The sequence below is a fragment of the Typopeltis vanoorti genome, chromosome 12 (genome assembly GCF_054136105.1).
Source record: "Typopeltis vanoorti isolate ZY-2024b chromosome 12, IOZ_Tvanoo_1.0, whole genome shotgun sequence".
NCBI lineage: Eukaryota > Metazoa > Arthropoda > Arachnida > Uropygi > Thelyphonidae > Typopeltis > Typopeltis vanoorti.
The window spans coordinates 91,141,398-91,164,464 of record NC_143560.1 but is presented as its reverse complement, the minus strand read 5'-3'; the positions used below and the strand labels follow the sequence as shown (position 1 = coordinate 91,164,464).

General features: G+C 35.1%; 1 protein-coding gene across 4 annotated transcripts in view; it reads left to right on the top strand.

The window, feature by feature from the left end:
* The window catches only part of LOC150100998 (uncharacterized), a 402,791-nt gene that overhangs the window by 92,174 nt on the left and 287,550 nt on the right, over window positions 1-23,067 (top strand). Inside the window, exon 2 of one of the 4 annotated variants that reach the window (XM_090402274.1) lies at window positions 18,944-19,056. The exons of the other annotated variants lie outside the window; for them this stretch is intronic. Within the exon in view, the coding sequence (XP_090258400.1) occupies window positions 19,020-19,056 (37 nt within the window). The 5' untranslated portion in view covers window positions 18,944-19,019. The remainder of the gene's footprint in view (window positions 1-18,943; window positions 19,057-23,067) is intronic. 4 annotated transcript variants of the gene reach the window in all.

The window sequence follows — 23,067 nt, the reverse complement described above, 5'->3', positions numbered from 1 at the left end:
TTTCCTGCCAACTTGGCAGAGAACACTTGTTTTGCTAATCTTTCCTCGCCCATTCTGTTTAAGTGACCATACCATCTGAGATTTGCTCTGCTAACGCATTCCTGGATGCTGACAATGTCACGTTCTTTCCTAATATCCTTGTTTTTAATATGATATTGCCATTGACGCCATCTGTTCACTCCTTTAATCTTTCTCAGGACTATCATATCTGCAGTCTCTAGTCTTTGGTCAAGTGTTTTACTTCTGACCCAGCTCTCAGATCCTTAAGTTAAAACTGGTTTGAACACTGTCTTGTATACAACTAATTTAGTGTTCCGACTAATTTCTTTCTTATTCCATATGAATTTATTCAATTGACTTCCCACGATACCAGCTTTGCTGATTCTGTTGTCTATTTCTATATTTAGTTTACCATCTTCAGTAAAAATTGTGCCTAAGTAGCTGAAATGTTTTACTTGTTCCACAGGTTCTCCATTCACAACACAGTTGACATTTTCAATGATTCTGCCTATTTTCATTGTCTTTGTCTTTTTATTGCTGACCTTCATACCATATCTATTACAACAGATATTCAATTTAGTCAGGGAATCTTGCAGACTTGTAGCGGATTTATTTAGAAGTATAACATCGTCCGCATAAAGCAAAGAGCTGACATTAACATCTCCAATTTTGATATCATGTTTAATACCACTTTCCTTTATAATGTGATCCATATAGATAATGAATAACAGAGGGGATAATGCACATCCTTGTCTTACACCAGATTTAACATTAAACCATCTTCCTGTACTTCCTTCAATTCTAACTGCTGACTTACAACTCAAATACAGACTAAGTATTGTTTGATACAATGCCCCATTGACACCATATAACTGTAGCGTATTGAATCAGTCAATCAGTTTTCTTCAGGGCTTGCCACTGAATCTCAACGGTTTGGTTCCTGTTCTCAAACTCTTTCATTTTTTTTTCAATAATCTTTGTGTATTTTAGTCTACAGTTCACATCTGAGAGCTGCTCAACTTTTATTCGCTTTAAAACTTTCTTACAACATGAAATTCAATTTCATCCTGCTCAAGAACTAAATAGTGATCACTTTCAATTTCAAATTCTCTGTACACTCTTGTGTCCTGCACCAGGGAGAAAACATCACTATCAACAATAACAATTATTATTAGTTTTACTCTTTTCTCCAAATTTTCCCAAAATAGTTTTGTATGTCTGACAGTCATTTCCTATTCTGTTATTTAGATCCCCAACAAGCACCAACTTTTCCTTTTTCATTGTGTCAGTTTCTTTCTCTAAAGCCTCAAAAAATTCCTGAACGTTCTACCTTAATAGAACCTTCTGTGGGACCATAGGCACAAAACATTTTGTATTTATTGCTCAGAAGGATCTCACCAGTTTTTGTCTTTTTTGTTTCAGTTACCCCTATTATGTCGATCTGGTACTTATCTAATTCCTCAGCTAGCTCCATTTCTTTGCCATTCAGGCTTCTTATGTTGATAGTACCGATCTTTAAATCTGGTGATGTTGAGTTGTGGTGTGTTTTCAGATTTTTCCAGTAGCTGACTTTTCGCTGTTTGCTCTGGTTCCCTGGTGAAAACAACTTGTTTAACTGGGCAACTCTCCAGCTGGCATGAAATTTTATCATGTTGTACCATCATTTTGTATTTTGGTTTAAGCCAATAAGAATATAATTTGGTCAGCTAAATTCCAAATTGCCAGCCCATTCTTATTCGTTTAGTATCCAGGTAGATACCCAACAGGGTGCACCACGAGAAGGTGAGGATTGGACATTAGGTCAGAAGCCCTGGTTGGTTCTCCGCATTCCTTTAAAGGCTATGTGGAGGTCTCCTCTCAGTTATACAGCTTTGACCCTTAAAAACCCATTAACAGGAAAAGCACTCACAACTGACTCCGGCAACCCATTCTCTTCATATTCATCACTCTCCAAGTAAAAAAATAACCTCAAGATCCTTTGATTACTACACTCTTACTCAGCTTCCAGGAAAGACCTTTTGTTCTGTCATCCTCTAGCCAAGTGCTGAAATATTTCCTTAAATGTTTATATCATATTCCTTCCTTATCACCTATCAGCCAACTCTTGCAACTTAACGAACCTTCAGTCTGCTCATAGGGAGGATTTCACAAGTCACTCACCATCTTAATTTAGTCTCTGGATCCTCTGCACTACTTCCTCATCCACAGGCAACTGGATGTGAGTACAGTAATGCAGGCCTGGATATATATATAAAGACCTTATAAAGAGGAATAACAGACTTTCTTATCTCTACCTATTAGCGTGTTCAGTAATAGCCAATAATCTTGTGAGCTACCTCTCCAGTCTTAGCAACATGCCCTCTAAACTTCAACTCTCTATCTACTACCACTCCCAAATCCCTAACTTTATCAATTTTCTGGAGTGCAGTTCCATCAATGTGGTATACAGCTTGTAGGCTATTTGTTCCAAAATGCATTACATTTCTCCACATTAAACTGATACCCATTATCCTCTGTCCATACTGTCAGCATATTTAAATCATCCTGCAAGCTCTCCACATTGCCTTTCTTAACATCTATCCTAACCCAATTTTGCATAATCATCAAACAGCTGAATAGTTCCCTTCAAATTATTTCCTGTCTCATTTATGTACAAATTAAACAGTTCTGGTCCAAGCATAGAGCCTTGCAGCAAAATACTGGTCATCTACTTTTTCCTAGATTCTGCTCCTCCGTATACTACTTTTAGGTATTTACCTATCAGTTGTAATTTGCATAACAGAGTTCTATCCCTGCCCAGCAAGTATTCCCACTACAAAGAGATGCCTTCTTATTTGGAGGAAATGGCAACTGGACACTAGGTGATAGGTGTTCTTCATCATCTGGTGAAATAACACTGCCCTGGTTGTTGGAGGTTTGAAATGCCACGTTTGCTCTCCAGAACAGAGATTCTGGTTTCTGTCTTACCCCCCGTCTTCTCTGTACAGTGTGAATGATGCCTTTCAAGGCCATGACAGGCATACTTAGAGGCTCGTAACCTTCTCTGTTTCGAGGCTACATCAGTTTAAACGGTTGTGCTGCTTTCCGGCTGCCAGTTAGTGCTTGGGCACTGAACCTATCAGTAATGAGTCAGGAGGCTTCCCAGTCAACTGGCACATAATCCTTCTGCCATGTGCTCTGCTGGATTGTGTCTGTAGAGGAAGTCCAAGTAGTGGTATGTGGGGGTGAGTATGCACTAGGCCATCATGGCACAGAAACGGGTTTCTCTTTGAATGAATGTCCAAGAGTCTATCTTCTCTCACTGCACATCCCCACTATATCCTTCCATCTAATCATGATAATCTTATGAAGATTCTTACAGTGACAGTAACACTGTGACAAAATTGAATCTTCCTCATGAAAACTAACAGCATCAAAAAAATCACACACAACCAGTCACACATACTAACCAAGCCAGACTTTCTCTTCACTAAAAACTCACTTTCACATCCAGTTTACTAACACCCGTGGCATTAACATGAACAATAAACAACGATTACCATCACTTGCAATCTTCCAGACCAGATATCTTATTCTTGAAAGAAACCCAGATCACAGCTACATCTACTACAATCCACTTCCAATGCCCAAACTACACACATCATGATTCATTTCACCACATAGGTGGCATCTGTGCCTTTGTGAAATCTGACATAGCCTGCCTGAGAATGGCTAATTTAGAATCCCCCACTCTTTGAATTTCTCTGGCTCAAGATTTCCTTGTCCCACGCAGTAATATTCATTTGTTACATTTATTGGTCTCCAAATGCTGATTTCAGACCTCTTCACATTCCTTTCCATATACTCGAACAACTGCAATCCAGCTATCCAACTGGTGAGGTCATCTTCCTGGATGCCCTCAACATCCACAATTCCAACTGGTTCCTCTATTCTATCACCACCGACCAAGCCAGATGAGAAGCAGGTCTTTGCTGTTAGTAATGACTTAACACAGACGTACATCTACTTATTCAAATTCCTGATAACCCTCTTCACTCTCCAAATGCTCTGGATCTCTTTTTGACCAGTTCTTCTTTCATATACACCATACAGGTCACCTCTCTTCTTAGCAGCTCGGATCACAATCTGTACAAGTCTCCTCTCTCATAGGACATCCCGTTCCCACCCACTCCCCATCTTGCATCCTCTGGCACTACAAAGGATCCAACTGGGATGACTTCCAGAATTTCTACTCCTCCTTTTCTTGGTCTGACTATTGCTTCCACTCATCTAACACTGGCTGCGAATGAGTCAGAAATTATTCTCACTAGCAGTAAGGCTTTCTAAGCCTTTGTTCAACCAAAAGTGTATCTAGAAGCAGTTAAGAAAAAAAAATTCAGTTTACTGCACGTAGCCTGCATCAAGAACTCCAGCTTTATACTCTGCCTATGCCAAAGCACACCACAACATATGCATATCAGTCATTAGCAAATCCAAATCCAATTTCATAAAGGCCAACAACAGAAAACTTACCTCCTATCAAAATGGAAGCTATGTCTTCTGGTGCACCTCTCTCTCTCTCACACACACACATCCTGATGGCACCACTGCTACTCCACCCCGAAGATAAAACTGATTTCCTGGCATGGTGCTTTTCCTCGAATTCCTGCATTACACAGATAACCAAGGAAAATCACCTCCTATCATACTGGAATCCAAGCACTTTATGCCTCCTGTAGTTTTTCGACAAAAAGACATCAGAAAACTATTAAATAAATCAGGATACTAAAAAGTCTTCTGTTCCTGGTGGCATCTCTCTCTAATTGTTCTCAGACACTGTGCTCCATAGCTACCGTATGCTCCACCACTTGGTACATGCCATTTTAATGTTCTGAGGAACTTGTGCTGTCATCCTTGACATTTCCAAATCTTTCGATCATGTGTGGCATCGAGGCCTACTAAACAAATTGTCATCTTTTGTAGCTAGCTTTCTTTCAGGTTGTTCTCTGCAAGTCATAATATCCTTCCTGCATCGTCTCTACAATTTATTATACATATCTGGTATGTATCTCAATGCATGCCACAATCTCATATCCATCCTATTTCAAAAAAGGGTGATAAAAGTGTACCTCAAAGTACCAACCAATTGCCATTGCCTATGTCCTCTCCCAAATAATGGAGAAAGCCATCAATAGTAGCTCCTTCACTACTTAGAGGCCCACCAATTAATCAGCAGCAACCAGTACAGATTCTGCTATTTAAGATCCACGGCTTACCTCGTAGCTTACATCACCCACCACTGGATACATGCCATTTTAATGTTCTGAGGAACTTGTGCTGTCGTCCTTGACATTTCCAAATCTTTCGACCATGTGTGGCATCGAGGCCTACTAAACAAATTGTCATCTTTTGTAGCTAGCTTTCTTTCAGGTTGTTCTCTGCAAGTCATGGTAGAGGGCCCCCCCTCTTTGAGCTTCACCACCAATGCTGGAGTGTCTCAAGGCTCTATATTATCACCTAATCTCTTTCTTCTGTACATACATAAATGACCTACTCTCAATCTCCACTAATCCTATCCAAAGCTTTGCAGACAATTCTACTCTCCACTCATGCTACTTATTTGACAAACCATGCAGTACTCTGACATCCCAGGCTACAAAATCATCTAGTGCCTTAAACACTGATCTACATACCATTTTTCAATGGGGTAAGGACAATCTTGTTCATGTTCTTGTCATGTTCAATGCCACCAAATCACTGTTTTGCCTTTTCTCTCAAAAGAGATGTCAGCTCGCCTAACCTTAACCTCACTAATACACAAATCACCAGACAAGATCAGATGTCTCTGTTTGGACTAATGTTTGCCTCAGTTTCTCCTGGCATAAACGCTTCACATCAGTAGCCTCTTCAACATCCAAAAAATTAGGCATTCTCTTTCATTCGTGAGGCTATTTTACACCCAACTCTTAATTATATACAAATCCCTAATCCACCCATATTTAGAATACTGCTCACATGTTTAGTGGTGGTACACCTAAAACATCTCTTAAAATCCTTGATGCTGTCCATAGGTGAGCAATTCTACAGTGTATTTATTCACGGGTACGGTCACTGCTCCAGTGAATTGGCATCCATCATTCCTCCATTTCTGTTGCACCTATTAATATAAGAGCAACAGCTTTTTTCATGAAGTATTCCCAAACTACAACTTGCAGCTTTTCAAAATAAATATCAATAGACTGCTATCTCACTCCTCATCTGCATCCCACACACTGGACTAATATGCTTATCGGTCTTGACCTCTCGTGTATAGGATCAATATTTAAAAATAAAAATGTGGTATTCTATCAAAGTAGACATTCTGCAGGACGATTTAAATGTATTATCTAAAAATTAAATAAATGAATTGTTGCATTAAAATTGATAATGGTTATCAATTAATATGACAAAGTGTAAAGTACTTTTGGATGAAAATATTACATAGTGTACTGGATTGCAAGAAATTAATGAGGCACAGGATTTGGGGTAATAGTGAATAGAGAGTTGAAGTTCAGTCGCAAAAGTTGGCAAAATAGTTCAAAGAATTACTTGGATGTTGAAGAACTCTGACAAGTAGAGATAGGGAAATTGGTATCCCTCTTTATAAGGCTATGATATGGCCACAGCTTTGTATAAGACAAACTAACTCATCTTCTGCTACAAAGGTCTTGTTCCTTGGCATCCTAGATATTAGATATTCAAATCAAGCTCTTTCTAACCAAAGCACACACATTGTTCTTCTAACTATACTATACTATACTATAAATCTGATTTAAACACAACTTTGTTTGGTGCTTTGCTCTTATTTAGTATAAATTCATTCAAATGGAATCCCACCATATAGTTTTTATGCTTAACGTGTCTTCTATGCTAAACTGCTTCACTTGTTATACTGGTTTCATTATTACAACTAAATGTTTTCTGTTTCCTGGCAGTTTTTATAGTCTTGTTTCTCTCTTTTTGTCTGTCAACTAAACTTTGCAATCCTCATAGGGAGCATTCCACCAGCTTGGTCACTCATCTCTGGAGAGGGTCCAAGAAGGTGCAAAACCACTGCCACCCTGTACATGGAGGTCTGAACTGGCTTGAAAAATTACCATTTCCGTACCATTTTTGCTCTCTAGAGCAGGATTTCTTATATAGGTATAGTGGAAGATCTACTATATCTTCCACCATAAACTCTTTCTTTGGTTTCCGTGAGTTTAGTTTTGGTTCCTCTAGCTGAAAAGAAATGACTGTGTCTGGCCTGGCGGGCCAAGTCAATAGTGTCTCTTTCCTCTGCTCAGAGTATGCTGGAAGGACTTGAATATGGATCTTCTTTGTGAATCTATAGGTGATAGATGATTTTCATTGCCTGGTGGAAGACTACTATCCCACTTATTAGAGCCCTTCAAGTGGCATGGGAAAAAATACTATGTTAGATCTCTGGAGTAGAGCATATAATCCTTGGCTCAACCATGCTGTTAATGTGCTATAAGTTGTCAACTTTGCATAGGTAGAGAAAAGCTTTTCTACTTATTTGCAATGTATATTATACTTGACAAGAGACAAGAAATTATGTTCTTGCTTTAGTCCTATACTCAAGTGAAAGCATACTTATCTTCATGACTAGTCTAATTATGTATAGTGACTGTTGACTTCACACCAATTGCCTTAGTGTCCCATAATATAAAAACATTATGAGAAGGGTCAAAAGACTGATTTTGACCTTTATTGAAGTACTATTAAAGTGCAGGGGGGTACCTATCCAATAAATCCTGAGTGATTTATAAGATTATTCTAAATATCACTGAGTGACCTGAATGGATCACTAAACTCAACAGTCATTTCTCCTAACCTGATTCACTCCAGGACAGGAAACTCAGTGATGGGCAAAAACCTACCACAGAGTGGAATACACCCTATTTCCAGGAATATACCAAGGTTAAATCATTTAAGCCATTTGTTGCAGAAGTTATATATTTTCTATATACAAGTAAGAAAAAATACTGTATCACCTTATTATTAAATACTCTGAATGAGAGATAGTTGTGAGAAGTTTTTATACTTGATTACAATGTATTGATTACAATGTAATTCTTGACAAGAATTATATTCTTTGTTGTAATTCTATATCAAAGTTCTAATATTTGATTAAAACAAGAATATAATTTCTTGTCAAGTATAATGTTTATAGGTGGGATTGACATAGAAAAATATTTTATAATTAACATTGTATTTAATTATATAATGCAATTTTAACTACACATACTGGCTACTGAATTAGAAACTTTTATTTAATGTTGTATTTTCATATAGGATGCAACTGCCAATACCGATCCTCTTGTGCATAGTTCAGTGAGAAGTATGGGTTGGGAACAGCCTTCATTAAATACTTCGGTCAATTGCTGCACATGAGAAGTTCTGTTTGTCCATACAACCTTCTCAGACAATGGCAATCTTGTTCCTGACAGATTGTTTTAGGATCACAGTTATGCCACGTAAACAAGCAATGTAGATTATTTTTCCACTGATTAAATACCCTGGATATCTTACCTTTTGAGAAAAACCAGTCAACTCTGCTGTTTTCAAAATCATGGCCCCCAGGTAGATGGGCACCCACAGTAAGTCTTTATCGAACTTTGAACGATCCTTCGTTTTTCCCTTTGTGATCAACACTGTTGACAATTACATACTGACCAGCAGCATTCTTAAATAGTTGCCTAGAACATATAGTCACACATGTGATCGAGTATTTTGTCACTTTCTAGATAGGATTCAGACTTGGATCTTTTCACTCACTAGTTCCACTGACTGCACTACAACATTTTATTTTATATATTTATTAATTTATTCAACTACTTAAGGTATTCTTTCCTCACTCTGTATAGAATGAGAGAAACAAAAGTTATATGTGATTATTTTCTTATCTATAGAATTAGCAGCACCAATCTTATTCAAGGTTTCTGTGTATTTCAGTCTATTTAATGTCTCATCACAGTATTTAGGTAATAAAACATTGAGTATGTATGCATATTTGAAAGTTTTAATACAACAAGCACATCCTATTATGAGAAGTCTGTTTTTTATAAGGATATTTATGCATGATTAGTGTATTGATGTTAAATATATAGGATTTATTTTTTTTTTTTCATCTATAATGAGAATGTTATTTTTATTTTTGATAAAGTGAGTACTGTTGGATTTTTGATAAAGTGATATTTTTCAATCACATTAATATGTCTACAAATGCCAAATAATTGCCATTTAATTATTTTTACAGAATAAATCTGATAATTTATCATATAATTACATCTGACAGTATGGCTTAGTTCACTAACTGTTCAATACTATCATGAATGGCAATTTATTTCAAGTCTTGTTTTGTTTCATATTCTTGAATAATAAAACCATGGAAGCAAATTGAAATGTAGAATTCACGGTATTACAATGTATTATTATTTACAGCAGCTCCAGAATCATCTAATACAGTTTCAAGAATGAGATAAAATTGCTATTCAGTTGGAGATGGTTTGAATCCTATTAAAATGTCTAGAATGTATTCATAAGGACTTTTCAGCTGGAGATGAGTAGTATTCTAGTCTCATATGGGGGGTGACAGGTGACAGCCAAAAACTGATTAAGATTCAACAGACAAGCCAGTCTGTTGAGTCTTAACCAGTCTTAAGATATAATACATTATCATCATAATTCCCATCAAACCAAACCTGGGATTGTCCCTTAATATTTATATGACAGAGAACAAAAAACTGCCACTTAAGTGTTTGTTTTCAAAGATTTTTTCTCAGATACTGTGCACTCTTGTATAGAGTTCTGTAAATTACAGGGGAAGATGGATGGCAGAATAGGCTTAGGTTGGCATTTCTGCTTAACAGAAAAAAATGAATACAGAACTATCTTCAGTAAGTTGAGGAGAGGATACAGGTTTGTATGCAGGAATTTACCAAGGAGGATCTATGGATCTTAATTAGCCTTTGGTATTATTATCTACAAACCTACTTTTAACAATGACACCATATTAATTTATCAATCTCAGAGTTTTGTGCTGAGATTCACAATGCTTTCTCTTGGAATGTTCATAACAACAGGTCTTTTTTCTCATAAAACAGTCTGAATATTTGTTAACAAACATGATTTACTTCCCTTATGGCCTCTCTCTTTCTCTCAATCCCCCTCCTCCCTGGTGTGTGTGTGTATGTGCATGCGTGTGCACTGAATAGCCCAACCCAAAATGTGTCTACACTACTTGATATCAAGCAAGAACCTATGATTAAGGTTCTGACTTGATATCAAGTAGTTTGTTTCATTATATCTTTTATTAAAATAATTTTTTTTCATTGAAATATGTTAGTATCATTAGCAACTTAGTGATAATGATAAACCGCATCATTTTGATGTGTTCCTGTCTATATTATCAAAATTTTATATGACCATCTCATTTTCTTTCATCAGAAAATGAGGAAAAACTCATTCACAAAAGGGAATAATAATAATAAGATGGTGCTTAATATCCAGGCTCAATCCATTTTCAGTTTTTGCATATGCTAATAATATCTAAATATTTATCAAAAAAAAAAAAAAAAAGATTAAGTTGGAGATATAACTTATGATATCTGATTATTATATAATGTATTACATTTAATATATATATTATTTAAGATAGCAAAAGTTCTGTTATTTCTTCTTTGAAAACTGTTGTAAAATGGAGATTTTCATCATGTGGAAGTGTAATAAGGACATCATGCAGAAGTGTAATATCATCTATCCATCATTCTCATTCTCCAAATGATAGCTAGATAGACAATAGCTGGCATTCTGCCAGGTTTGATTCCCCCCCCCCCCCCCAAAAAAAAAAATATATATATATATATATAAACTTCATGAAAAGTGTTTATCACCTGTTACCTTGTTCCATTAAGAACAACTGGAAACAGAATTCCATGAAGAAAATTATGTTAGTAATAAAAAAATGGCATATAAAAAAAATAATATCAAACAAAAATGTGCAGTGAACTCACAAGGAATGGAGGAATAGTTTTTGCTATGATATTATGGCCAAGATTTTATAATAAATTGTTATAATGAATAAGTTCACCATAATGATGTTTGGTATAGTGGGAGTTGAATGTGCTTAGTTTAAATATAAATGGTTATGTTCATTAGGTTTTTTTTAAAAAACTTAAACAAAAGTTGTACTTTTTTTATATGTTGGTACCAATTTATTTTTATCCTGTCAAAACTATTTTCGAAACTTTTCATTAGCCTTGCTTCCTTTCACATCTCTATTTCTCCATGCATGCTCTGCAGCTGTTTTTATATCTGAGTTTATAATGAGCTTTTTTTTTAATTGTATCTTATTGCATTATTTAAGAGGTAAAAATATACGTACAGGGTGTCTCAAAAAAATGTGTAGGCATTTTTTGTAACTGATTTTCATTACATTATGGTTCGTTACTGAAGATGTTTAAATCATTCATTGTTACATCTTGTCATGTTCCATAACTTTATGAAGTGAAGTGTGAAGTATAATTTTGCAGTGCTGCTGTTGTCTTATTGGGAACAGTTTTAAGACTTTTTTTTTTTTACTATCATTTTGTATTCTGGACCCCCAGTAAATCATAACTTTCGATGATCTCAATTATTACACACCTTTTGTTTGGGCCCCTCCATTTTTCCTGAAAATGACATGTCAAAATTACACTTACTAGAATCATAAAAATGTGAAGTTATCTCATTGTGTTGGTAGTTTGTATATGGCAAATGCAAAGTACTTTGCATTTGCCACATTTGGTATCTGGATAAGATACTGCATGTATAGGACTCAGTTACCATCAATGAGTAAGAAATTAAATTACAAAATGTGACATTTATGGCAACTACTCTTGTACATAGTAGCAATCAGAACAGTGTGTAACTGTTCTAGATTCAATCTCAGACAATGAGAAAAGTTGTACAACAGGTAATGTATCCTTTCAGTTACATTACCTGTTGGTGTACAAGGTCTCCCCAAATTTATGAATAACTTGCACTTATCATCAGCTCAAATATATTGTAAGTACTTAACATAATTAGTTTTTATTGGATCTGCAATTTCATGTTGCATCCTTTGCAAAATTTGTAATGGAAATCTCAAACTTAATACTTTGACTGCCATGTGTAACAAGTGTGTCTCACACATACACTTTCTGCTAGAGCCATGTGATACGTATCTGTTTCACAGGTTAACTTGTTATTATTCCCAGTGGCCTGTGAAGATGGGAAAAAAATTAGTATTGTGGCAGTTAACATGTTAAATAATAAGTGATGACTTGGCTAACAAACATACAGTAATTCGTATTAAAGTTCGTATTGCATTAAATTGTCTCTGTGTCAGTTAAGTAATGAATATTTTTAATTTAGTTAGTCTGTTTTTACCATAACATTAACTACATATACTGTTCATTAGCCTTCAGTCCTAATTACTGAGGTAATTACAAAAAAACTCAAAATTAATTCTACATTTCATGCCTCATCATTACATTTGGTTAATTATTAATCAAAAATTAAGAATCAGCATGATAACTAATAATTAAGGAATTGACAGCGTACACTAGAAATATAAATTAAATAAACTTTAATATATACTTTCCAATATTTCGGCAAACGTCACGTTGCCATCTTCTTGGGAACTTATTACAAAGACACATGCACACAAGTACTACATAACAGCAAATGAGAACAGAAGCTAGGAAGTTAATGTTTTCCTAAAGTCCTGATGGTGCCCCCTGGCGGGCTATATTGGTAGTTCTTGGCCTTTGGGCTGAAGTTCTTCTGATAAATGTTTCCCAAATTTGGGGCAGTCTCATGCATCCAAATTTGTTGAGGTTTGGCATGTTCCTAAGGGCTGAGGCTGATTCCATGAATAGTCTTTCATATTTGAACTAGCTGCGGTGTATTACTGTGGCTTTCTTCCATCTTATTCTGTGGCAAGTATCCAGAGCGTGGTCTGCAAGCCCAGAGTGGCTGCACTTGTGAAATTGGATGTAATCCTTGTGTTCTGAGATTCTGATATTTGCTGTCCTGCCTGTTTGGCCAAAGTAGGACAGTTTACAGCTGCAAGGGACCTGGTATACCAGGTAGGTCTAGGGGAAGTGGTTGGTCTTTAGTGGAGCGGATAAGGGATGCCAATTTTCTATGTGGTCTGTAACAGGTGGTCAAGTCATGTTTTTTTTTAAGATTTTGTTGATTTTTTCCGAGGTGCCTCGGATGTAGGGAATGGTGATGGATCTAGAATAATCTTTTTTGTGGAGGGGGGGTGTGGTTGTGGATAACTGGGTTAAGTATTTTTTGGATTCTTTTTTGGGGGGGGGGGGGGTAGCCATTGGCTGAGAAAGTGTCACAGATGTGATTTAGTTCAGTAGTTAGGGCTTGATCATTAGAACAGATTATTTTTGCCCTGTTGAATAGTGTCTTAATAACTCCATATTGTTGTGAGGGGGGGGGTGATGAGATTGTTGGTGAATGTATCTACCTGTATGGGTGGGTTTTCTATAAACTGAGAAAACCATGGTTCCATCAGGTTGGCGGGTGACTAGTGTGTCTAGGAAGGGGAGGTTATTGTTTGCCTCTTTTTCCAGGGTGAACTTGATTCTAGGGTGTTGGTTGTTTAAGTGTGTTAGGAAGGAGAGGAGTGAATCTGGGCCATGTGGCCAAATAGCGAACACATCGTCAACGTAGCGAAGCCATATGGTAGGTTTTTGTGGGGCTGAGTTTAAGGCTTTCTCTTCAAAAGTCTCCATAAAGAAGTTAGCCAAGGGTGGGGAAAGTAGTGAACCCAAGAAGATGGCAACGTGACGTTTGCCGAAATATCGGAAAGTATATATTAAAGTTTATTTAATTTATATTTCTAGTGTACGCTGTCAATTCCTTAATTATTAGTTATCATGTATAACCAGCGTATAAGCCTCTTAACAAGAATAAGAATCAGCAGTAACAATTTAACTTTAATTAATGTCGAAAATGTGCATTAGTTGGATTTTGAAGATGTTGTTTGGTGTGAATTCTGTATGTTAATACTGTTGGTGAACTGTCCATTTCTCAATTGTGATATTCTCTTTGAGCATTTTATTTTCATCTTGTCTGGAGTGATAGAGTAAATTAGCTTTTCATGCAACAAATGTACATAAAATACATTTGTTGCATGAATAGCTGAGTCAGGCTGTTTTCAGATAAAGATGTTGGATATCAATCTTATACCTTTTATCTCTAGTCATAAAGAGATCATGTAGTCCCAGTATACTCTGTGAACAGTTAATCAGGCATCATTATCCAGTCTGGATATCCTTGGCAGTGCTAAGTTTGCAGACTTGTTATGCATTGGAACATACTGTTCTGAAATAATGAGTTCATAAGATTTTTGCAAGATTAAATGGTAGCCAGCTGATTATTGAAAGAATCTCTGGTTTTTTCATTGCTTTTTGGTTTCTACCATAAGTTATTGAATGTCTCTTGGTTTCAAACTTAAGGGAAGATTGATTGCCATATAGAAAGAATTATTGATATTTTTGTAACTGGACTATATAATAACTAAGTAAGAAAGTTGAATGTCATCTAATCTTTTGCCTAGGGATTGCCAACGACAAACTAAGAAATAATTAGGATATGCATATCCCTCAGCTAACTGCTTTCTGTCTTCTACTTCACAGATGTAGATTCGCTGCTTTCAGTCAAATTAGAAATCAGATGTCCACTAGGAGCACAAGTCGATTAGCTAAAGCTTATTCAAATAATATAGGATATATTAGGATGTTGTCCCTCCCCCACTTTTTTTTTCTTTTGTAATGAGATTAATATTAGGCCATACATATAATCTGTATACTGTTTTTGTAATGTGTTAATTCCTGTCAAGCTTGTGGTTATATAATTGCTACTAGATGTTAACACAGGCATTGAAACATTATTAGAATGTATTTTAATTTAATTAACATACATTTAATGTATTCTAACCATTAACTTAAATGTTTTGTACCTATAACCTTACTTTTATCGCTCCAGTTATTGAATGAATGTTTTCCACCTTACCTGCTGATGGCTGAAGCTGTTTCTGTAAGATTATAAGCATCTCTTATTTTGTAAATCTTTGTTAGTCATGACTGGCCATTTCTGTAAGATTAATTGTGCCATGCTTTTTTTTTTTTTTCATCCAGATAACGATAGAAGGTTGCATTCCAATTATTTCATATTCATGTTGGTTTCCTATGTTCTAAAGAACTACCTAGTTTTCAAATGGATCTAATAGAATATTATATAAATTCCCTATTAAATTTGCTTTGTCTGTTCATCTGTTTGCATATATTAGTGCTTCTCTGATTAGATACATTTTGAAATTTAGTATTTGGAATCATTGCTTAAATGTGCTCAGCTATTTAAATTTTAGTTGAAATTGGAAATCTTTTAGTACTTCTTACAAAGTAGAATGAAATTATTTGGTAAAATATATTTCACCAAACCTCTAAGATATTTAATATGCATCTTAAGGTTAGAGATTCTCTTGATGTAATTTACTGTTACTCAGCAAGATATTTTGAAATATTAATAATAATAGAAAGTGCCATTTTGCTATTATGATGATTGATTTATCTTTGAAGACTTTAATATATTAATTTAATAGCTAAAATGCATGCGTGTGCATGGAGAAACAGAATCATAGCATTTAGATAAGAAATGCATCTTTTTTGCTATTGTCTTGGATTATTTTTATACTGAATTCTTTATTAGAACATTTATGATTTGAGAATGATTCTCTTCTTGTTCTAATATGTATTAGATATTTCATTGTAATTGGATGTAGTTACACAGGACATAAGCATCTGTAATTTAGTGGAAGTGGTGTTTGCACTCCATGATGCTTAGCCACCCAAAGAAAAATCCAAGTTAAATTCTAGTTGCCAACTATAGAAACATTTTCTAAGCCTTTCTCTGACCAGTTCTTGAATTAGTTGATCTCTAGCATGGGCAAGCACATTTTTTCTCGTGGAAACTTGGGTTTTTCATTCCATAAACTCAAGAAAATCGATTGTAGAATCCACATCGTCTCAGATAATAAATATATAGTCTTAAGAATTAGGGACTGTGAGATAGCACCACTTGTCAGCCGTCTCTTTGCTGGGAGCCATTTATAATTAGTGATGGTCTTGGGCCAGCTATCTCTGATTTGCTACAGGGTGGAGATTGAACTGCTCCCTCAGTCTTCGAGAGTTAGATAGTGCTAAATGGCCTTGCCTACTCCCTAAAGAAGTGATTGCAATAATAAATGCTCAAATTTTAGTATAGTATTGTTCATTTTTGGTAACTTACTGTGTGTGTGTGTGTGTGTGTGTGTGTGTGTGTGTGTGTGTGTGTGTGTGTGTGTGTGTGTGTGTGTGTGTGTAATTTTTGGCCTTGGAGAATTGTTACTAACTTTATTAATTGAAATAGTGAATCTTGCCATTCTTTGAATGGAAGAGATGGGAGATCTGGGAGTGGTGGTGGACAAGGACCTGAAATTCAGGACAACATTGCATAAATTGTGAAGACGTCACATCGGATAATGGCCATGATGTAGAGGACTGTGGCATACAGAAATAAAGAGGTTATGATGCCATTGTATAAGACCTTGGTCAGACCTCGTGGATTATTGTGCTCATATTTGGTCACCGAGTTGTCATGGTGACGTGGATATGTTAGAAAGGGTACCAAAAGATTCACAAAGGTGGTTAGTGATCTTTGGAATATAGAGAATGAGGACAGATTGAGAGAATGTAAATTTCGAAGCCTTGTGAATAGGAGGAGGGATATGATTGAGACATATAAGTTAATCATGGGGTTGTTATCAGGTTGACATCTAAGAGATTTTTCATAGAATGAGAGGAAGGAGTAGAACAAGAGGCCATCCCTGGAAACTGTGCAAGATGGTTGTGAGGAGCAGGAGAGTGGTTGGTGAGTGGAATGCATTGCCTGAGTGTGTTGTGAATGTAGAATAATTCACAGTTATTTTAAGGCATGGTTGGATGAGCCTTGTGTGTGATAGTGGGTACCTCCCATGATGAGTCTTTGACTCTGTGGAGGTCAAATGTTAATAAGGGAAATAAAGGTGTTAACATATTTTTTTTATGTGTCTACTTGAAGTTTAGATGATTTATAGTTTTCCAGTGACAGTATTAACTTATTATACTCATATATTTTGGGTAGTTTTTAAGCTCACCTGTTTAAAATATCCGTTTAGGAATTGTATTGTGGGACGATAATAGTACCATCAATAATTTCTGGTTTCTTCACAGGATTAGTGGGCAGTCACCATTATTATTGCCCATGGAAGGCCTGTACATGGTACATTTTGATTAGCTCACACTAAATACCATCACCCAGAGACACACCAAAACTGTAGGCTTGGTATGTAAATATGTTGTCATTAGCCAATCTGGAATCATAGTTTCAAAAATCCAGTGAACATTAAAATGAGAACAGAATTGTTTGCAACTATTTTTCGATGTTTATAGAGTGCATTGGTTTATTGGAAACTAACATCAACTGGAATGTAGTATTCTCCCTGACACTTTTTACTAGACCCGTGAGAGTCATTTTTGTTCTCACTTGGTTATGATAAAAAAAAAAACATCATTTTAGAAAACTAACCAATATTTAGAGAAGGATTGTAATATCCTCCCATTCATCAGCAACCTGTCATTTGAATTCAAAAACCATGTTTGCTTATTTTGATAGCAGAACAACATATATATAAATGCATGAGAGGCTTTTCATAAGCACTTAATGTAATAGGTGTCCCAATAATTACTGTGTATTTTGGTGAAATAGGGTAAATTTCAAATATGCCTTTAATGACATGACTATATGTATATTTTTATGCAAAATAATTGTGAATAAATTTAAAAGAACTGGATCTGTACATGATGAAGAGATCTGGATGCTCAAGAACAGCATGCAAATGCATTTGATCTTTTCACCATGCCTTCAAGGAGGATCAGAAATTATCATTTAGGAATATATCTTGAGACTGAGCATACACAAAACAGCAGTTCACAGAAACTTGTATTTGACCTTGAAGAAAAAGCCTTATTACATTCAAATGCTGCAAAACTTGCATGAAGAAGATTATCCAAGATGAGTAGCAGCAATCTGTGTACATGATTACAAGATTCAATGAATTGTTGTTTTAGGTATGTTCAATCTGCAAGATGCATTTCTAACTGATAATTGAAGATTCTCTTCAAAGACTGAAAGATTGGATGCATTCTCATGCTATCCTTGGGCATGCATTCAGATCTTTCATCATCATACACAGATCCAGTTCTTTTAAGTTTTCACAATTTAAAACTTGTATTTTGTAAAAATATACATATAATGATGTCCTGTTTATCCTATTTCACAAAAATACATAGCGAAGTTTGGAATGCTCTATATATTACAAAACCACTGGCTTGTATTTCAATGAAACTTGTATTTGGAATGGATCTTTAATTAAACGTTTTCTGCTATTTCAAATTTCTCTATAGGGAATCTTGATGAAATTAGATATTTAGGAGCTTGACCAAAGGTGCTGGTTTCAGTTTTAAGTTGGATAATTGATTTTATTTTTTTATAAAAATTACCATTGATATTTGGTTTTGTTCTAAAATTGATCTACAAAATTGTTAATTTCTTAGTCTTGTTTAAATTGGACAAATAAAAGCAGTGTTAACTGCTTTATAACTCTTTCAGTTCATTTCCATATTGTTTCAGTATTGAGTAATTAGGAATGAAATATTTGAATATATGTTATGTTATATGCAGATTAATTCAAAAACAGTCTAACCATCTCAAATAGTAACCGCACAAGTTTAAAAGAATATACTTTTTTTTATTTATTAAAGTGTACTTACATTTTTTGAGACACCCTGTATATTTGCAGTGAAACTACAACTGCTTAAAACAGACTGGAATGCTTTAGAGATGAGCAAATCAGCTTTGTTAACACTAAACAATGAATGACACTGAAAGCCATGCTAAGTGAGCACATGACTGGTAAATAATTAATTTTAATTATTTATATAATGGCAAGTTTTAATTCTGATCCAAGAATATCACTTTACATGTGAAAATGTTATTTCAAAATATTTCATAATAACAGTTATGTTAATAAAATATTAATCTTCTGAAATCCATTTAGACGTTGCTGTTAATAGGTTGCATTTCCAGTTTTTCAAGTTTGCCATTTATTTTCATCAAGATGGGTAGTAATATGCAAATTAATTCATTCTCCTATGCTCATGTGGTCTATCATATATAGATCAGATAGGAAGTTTAGCATTAGCTTGTTTAAAAGAACATTAAGACTACATGTACCAAGAGTCTGACAAGTGTCATCAGATTACATTTGATCAGAGTTCATTGGAACAAAAAAAAAAAAGTTCCCTCTAAAAGCCATTAGATGGAGGACTTGTGGAAAGAGACTGTGTAATGAGAGTTATGAAGCTGTGTCCTATAGATCAAATTTAAAAAGAAATGAGCTGTTTAAACATTCCCAGTTTTAGAATGTGAGTTTGATAAACACCAATATTATTGGTGATATATACACAGTCCATCGAAACATGACCATTCCTGTTATTTCACAGTCAGCCACTCCAGCTCTCCAGTTGGCACTCATATCATAGCCAGTATTGTGTATATACATGATACTGGCTTTTGCATGAAACATGGCTATATCACGTTTGTACCCATGCTTCATCAATGCTTGCAGTAAATATAGGCTCTCCTGCCTTGTGCAAACATAAATGAAAAACTTTTGAATTGCTTCCCATGAAATTTAATTAGGGGATGAATGGCATTGTTTCCTGCACCACAGTTCAATGTGCCCTTGTTTGTATGGGCTTCCAAAGTAAGTACCCATTCTTTCTTCCAATCACTGACAACTTATGTCTGCAGTTTGTATCTGATCAACATCATTGAAGACTGGGAAAAAGATGCCTTTTCAAATCTCATTTTTAGCTATGTCTTCTAGATGAGAGGTGGATGAAAACCTAAGGCAAAGAATTACCTTGATATCATGGTCTAGGCAAAAACAGGTAAGAGGTGGTAGTGTTATGGTATACAGTTCTTTTCCTGGAAAAATCTGGGAGCCTTGATACTCATAGACCATATTGTGAATGCTACCAAGTTCCTGTCTATTGTGGGTGATCATATGTACTCCTTAATGGTGATTATCTTCCCAGATGGCACGGATGTGTTTCAGCTGGATAATTTTCCATGCTATCTTGCCAGTATCATTTAAAAGTGATTTGCCAAACACAGCATCAACTCCTATCCCATTGCATGACTGCCAGATTTGAATTCTATATAACATCTCGGGATTATGTGAATTAAGAGATCTTGCATTTCAATTCTGCACATCTTGAACATTTACAGATTTTGAGGAAGGCATCCTAACAACATAGTAGAGTATATATCCTGCAACATTCATAGGTCTTAAAGTCCATGCTGTGAGAGCATTTCGGATAGCAATAGGTGAGTCTGTGAACTATTATGATAGTGGTCATGATATTTTTATTGGATTGGATTGTATATATAATTACCTAGTTCTTGTTGGACTGTAATGGTATTTAAGACATTGCTCTTTTTCTGCAACATATGCATTATAGTTGGATTTTTATTGTTGTTCAAATCAAAGTGTTCTTCACTTGTTATTACATCTGTAACTGGTTGTTTGTATTGAACATAGCCTTTGCTGAACATCCTGCAAGTATAATAGTTTTTGCAAGTCTAATCTGTTAATATATCTTTTGCAATATCTTGCATATCACTCTAGTTCCATATTATTTTTGTGATTTTTTTTGTAGAAGCTTGACATTTTTTTGAAAACTGAAGATCATTTATCTTTCCTTTGCATTTTTCTGATTTTGAAGATACTGTGTGATATCAATGAAAAACATAAAATCCTGTGTCCATTGCTCTTCTAATTGCAGATATAAATATCTGTTTTCCTGAAGAAAATATTCAGTTGGATCCAATTCATCAAATCTTCAACATGAGCTGATCACTGCACCAGACACTAAAGAGGAATTTGATTTATCTTCCAAATCAAGCATCATGAGCAAATCATTGAACTGTTGGTGAAACCTGGCATTTGAGTACATGAAATTGATTATTAGAATATTTGTATAGCATTTAGCTATGAGATTGCCATGATGAAAATATGGAACAGGAATGTTTAAATAGGTTTTCTGAATGGAACAAGACCCATATTTTAGCCAGACATAACAGGTGCTCAATCTTTGCTACATTTAAAGTTCATTAAGCACATTTTGGTGTTATTGTCCCTTGTTGATTATTTTAATACCACTGAGTCTAATAATTCTTTCAGTAATTTTTCTTATTTCTTATTATCAACCAAGTGCCTAATTTTGGATTATCTTGAATATTATCTGATTACCTAAAACTAAACTGCATACTATACAGTTCCTTATATATCAGTCTGCAATTTTCCTTGAGTATCACTACTGACTTGAAAGAGTCTTAGCGTGATGCATAATTGGAATTTGTGTTGTACCATGATTAAGAATTAGATTAGATCACCGTTTCCCAAATTTTTCTTGCGACGGAACACTTCACAAATCCTGACATTTTTAATGGAACACCTTGATTACAGTCACAGCATTTAAAACCATTCCAGGCTCATATTAATTTTGATAATTTTTCACAGAACATTTAGTCACTTTCTGCGGAACAATTTGGGAAACCCTGAATTAGATATTCCAGTTTGAAACAACTTGGGGGAGAGGCATTTAGCATAAACAATATTTCAGGAAATAATAAGATTACTTTCTATAACTGCATCAGATGCCTTGCTGAAAGAACAGATTGTGTCTTTTAATAATGTAATCCATATTTTAATGTAATAAGTTTGTATTAAAGTGTTTCAATTGAAAGAAGATTCAGACAAAAAAAATTTGCATGACATTTTAAATTATTGATCTCTCTCTCTCTTTCTCTCTCTCTCTCTGTGTGTGTGTGTGTGTGTGTGTGTGTGTGTGTTGTGTGTGTGTGTGTGTGTGTGTGTGTGTGTGTGTGTGTGAGAGAGAGAGAGAGAGAATTGCAGATAAAGATTCAGAGCACATCGCCTTCATAAATGAGTGCAAAATCTTCTTTGCATTCAGTCTTAAATTTTTGTTTTGATTCTTCATATTTTTTATTATGTTTATGCTTACAGTCTTTACGATATGGAGATATCTGCAGTATGCTTTCTTAACCAAATGTGGAAAATGAAACATTTTTTACATTTGGTCAGCGTGCACTTTTTAGATCATTAAATAAATAGATTCATGTTAGAAAAAAAAAAAACATGTAGAAAATTAAGTATTTTATCCTTCCTCACATGATGTCCAATGTAATTTCATGAACTTCCATATATTGGATGCCATGTAAGTAGTGGAGAATTAACAAAGTTTTATGAATAAGTATTAGATTTTCTATGTAATTTACTTTGGGGAGAATTACCAATATTTCAAAAAAAAAAAAAACAACATCTTTTTTTTTAGCAGCAACTACTGCATGACCACACTTAAGGATTTTTACCAAATTAAATAACTGTTGTATTAAATTTGGTATGAAAAGCATCAAATACACTTTAAGTAGGTAGCTAAACAAAAAAGCAAAAGCCTATAGAACGAAATAGAATATTTTTGTTACTTAGGCACCATTATCAGTGAAAAAACCAGAACAAATATGAAATACATAATAGAATAAGCAGAGCAGGGATTACTATGAGATGGTTGAATAACTGAATATGATAGTGTTCAAACCAGTTTTATCATATGCAGCTGAAAATTTCTTAGAAATGGAAGCAGTTGATCAAAAGCTTGATTCCACAGATGATGAGATCTTGGCAGGAGGAGGGGGGGGGGGTCATGTTCTTTTCATATCACTTGAAGTGTCTAGTAACAGGGTGGTGAAGTACTAGACAATGAAAATTGTCTACTAAAGGCATACATCCATACCATAGTGGATTTCGAACTTACACCCTGTTGGGCAAAGTAGATA